Raw genomic sequence first — 2870 nt, 5'->3', positions numbered from 1 at the left:
CTGCCAAAGATTTAAGACTCCCTTCCTTTTTCTTCATTATAATGAACTCAGCCTCAGAAATTTAATTTGCTATATATACTTCAGCACATGTAAAAATATATAATGCTCATCAAATGTCAGTATTGTTTTACTATTATTTTTATTTCACGTTTAGTGATATATTTATTTATTTACTGATGTATATGTTATACTTAGTAGGGTCTTACAGACACATAACCTCTATTCTCAGTTCCATGGCTACTGAATATGAAAGGTGGAATCCCCCATCTGGACCATAGCGCAACCCCTGAGTGGTGCAGCAAATTGATATCTGACTCAGAGGATGAAGATTCTTTAAGGATTGTCAGTAATTTATGTCTGCTGCCCCTATCTGCCATCTCCTCTCACATGACACAATTTAACCAAACACTCTGGAAGGAGAATCAGGCCCTTCAGAAGAGAATCAAAACCTTCAGCAAAAGAACAGAGCTTTTCCTATGGAGAACAAAGCCTATTATCAGAAGAATCAAAGTATCCAAAGACAGAACAAACTCCTTTGGGAAGAGAATAAAATCCTTCAAGAGAAGTATAGGGACTCTTCAGAGGAAACAAAGCACCTTGCAAAACAGCAAAAGGCCCTCCAACAACAAAATAAAGCCCTCAGAGAAGAGATTAAGGCTCTCAGAGGATAATAAAGAGCTTTTGCAATGGAGGAAAAAGCCCTTCAGCAAGATTTTTTAGCTTTATTGGAGGAAAACAAGGAGCAGCTTAAGGCTCTTCAAAAGGACAACAAAGCCATTCAGGAAGAGGAGAAAGCTCTCTGTGAGGAAAAAAATGTCCTCAGTGAGGAGAAATTTGCCCTCCAAGAGAAGAAAGGGGCCCTTGGTGAGAAAAAAGCCCTACAGATTCAGGAGGAAGGTCTCCAAGAAGAACACAATGTCCTCCATGAATGGTATAAGATATTCAAGAGGAGGAATAAAGCAATATAAAATAAAGTGAAGAATAAGATGCTTAGAGAGATTTAACAGGAGGAGTAAAGAGTTTACAGACAGTAATTTTCATTGTTAGCCAGATATTATGCTCTAGTCTTTATAACAGAACTTCAGCAGCAACTAATGGATAAAACTAGGCATAAAGTGGTCTGTTAGGCTTAGTGCAAAAGCCTAGGAAGTATCAAAGTGCTGAAACATGGGTGTTGGTATCTTGGATCCCTGAAGCCTAATAAATTACTGGCAATGTGTAATACAACAAAATGTATTAAAATACAGAATACTTTTTAGTACAGAAAGAAAAGGACTAGAAAACAAAATTCTCTAGTCATGGGTCGAAAATCTCAAAGAGAAGTGATATTGCAGGCAGTGGAACAAAGACATGTGTAACTAGCACCTGAGACAAATTTATATTTCTTTTCTTTTGCCATATGCTAAACTCTTAATATTAATATCTCTGGCCTTAAAAGCCAGATAGGCTTTGGAAAGTTGAGCACAGTGGTGTACTAGTGGACAACTAGCCTGAGAAAACTGATGCAATTTAGAAGGCATATTGTCCTGGAGAAGTATTAAGAATTTTTTTCTTGTACAGATGGTTTCCCAATGAGAACCCTGAGATATCTTGTCTTCAATTTAGAGATTTTGGATTCCGACCTTTCCTTTACGCAGACACTTTGCAAGTTGGAAACATTCTTGGCAGACATTTATACAGATCTTCTTTTAATGTTCACCCAGAGAGAACTAAGAAGACATGAACAGTGGACTACAGTTAAGTACTTGAACATTTTTGTGGGTGCAGGCTAAATCATGTGACTACCTATGTAAATATCATATAATCATTGTTGAATACGATGTGTTTTAAAAAAATTAAAAGAACTGCAGAGCCATAGAATTATTTAGGTGAGATGTGAATTCTAGAGCTCAACTGATCATACACTGAAAAGAAGGACAGATTTCACCTTTGATAAGAGGAAACATTAGGCAAAGTTAGATTAGAACAGGGAAAGACAACACCTCTGTCTCATATTTGCCTTGTTCCACTGCTTGATTCAACCATCCAGTTTTGGACAAGTCAGATGTTATCAGATCACCAACCCATGTAGGTCAGTAGGGGCTTATTTTCTACAGCTTCATGTTCTTCCACGTCTTGAATGATTCTGCCACCTGAAAGTTCACATTGCTAATTTCTGGTTACATTTATGACTGCTGTTGCCTCAATGGTAAAGAATATTCATGACCTAAAGTAGATTGGAAACTTTTGTTACTGACCAAAACAGTTTGTCTTTCTACCAGCTTAGGTGTCTTTTCAAGAACAGTCTTACAGCTGTTTTGAGATGTGTCTCCTCTTCTACAGTGTCCATGGTAGGCCAGGCACTTAAGGTACAGTGTGGTAGCTGTTGTGGGCAAAACAGTCTCAGCTTGGGGAATTTTACTTAATTTAATCTATTGCTAATTATATTCAAAATTTTAATTATTGAATTGGGTATTGGGGAAAAAAAAGAAAACATAAACTATCAAGGAAATACTTTTCCCCCTTGTGCTCAACTTGATTCCTCCTCCTTCCACATCTCAACCTCCCTTGTTTTTATCTCATGTTGTACTTGTCCCCCTCCAATTCTTCCGGCCATGTGGGAGGGTGGGGTGTTGCAGATGGATTAAGAGGGAGGCAAAAATAATCATAGAATCATATAGAATCATAGAATGTTTAGGGTTGGAAGGGACCACTAGTGGTCATCTAGTCCAACCCCCCTGCAGTGAGCAGGGACACTGCTAACTAGATCAGATTGCTCAGAGCCCCATCCAACCTGGCCTTGAATGTTCCCAGGGATGGGGCCTCCACTACCTCTCTGGGCAACCTGTTCCAGTGTTTTACCACCCTCATTGTAAAAAATTTCTTCCTTA

General features: G+C 38.4%; 1 protein-coding gene across 1 annotated transcript; it reads left to right on the top strand.

The window, feature by feature from the left end:
* The first annotated feature begins 246 nt into the window (after window positions 1-246).
* LOC118451810 (centrosomal protein of 89 kDa-like) lies at window positions 247-968 on the top strand. The gene is given in 2 exon segments (XM_035889840.1): window positions 247-430; window positions 433-968. Coding segments are annotated over 2 exon segments (720 nt in total).
* The last annotated feature ends 1902 nt before the right edge of the window (window positions 969-2870 follow it).

The sequence above is a fragment of the Egretta garzetta genome, unplaced genomic scaffold (assembly GCF_000687185.1).
Source record: "Egretta garzetta isolate BGI_Z169 unplaced genomic scaffold, ASM68718v1 scaffold662, whole genome shotgun sequence".
Taxonomy (NCBI): Eukaryota; Metazoa; Chordata; class Aves; order Pelecaniformes; family Ardeidae; genus Egretta; species Egretta garzetta.
Note: the sequence above shows the minus strand (reverse complement) of the source record. Positions and strands in the feature narration are given on the sequence as shown.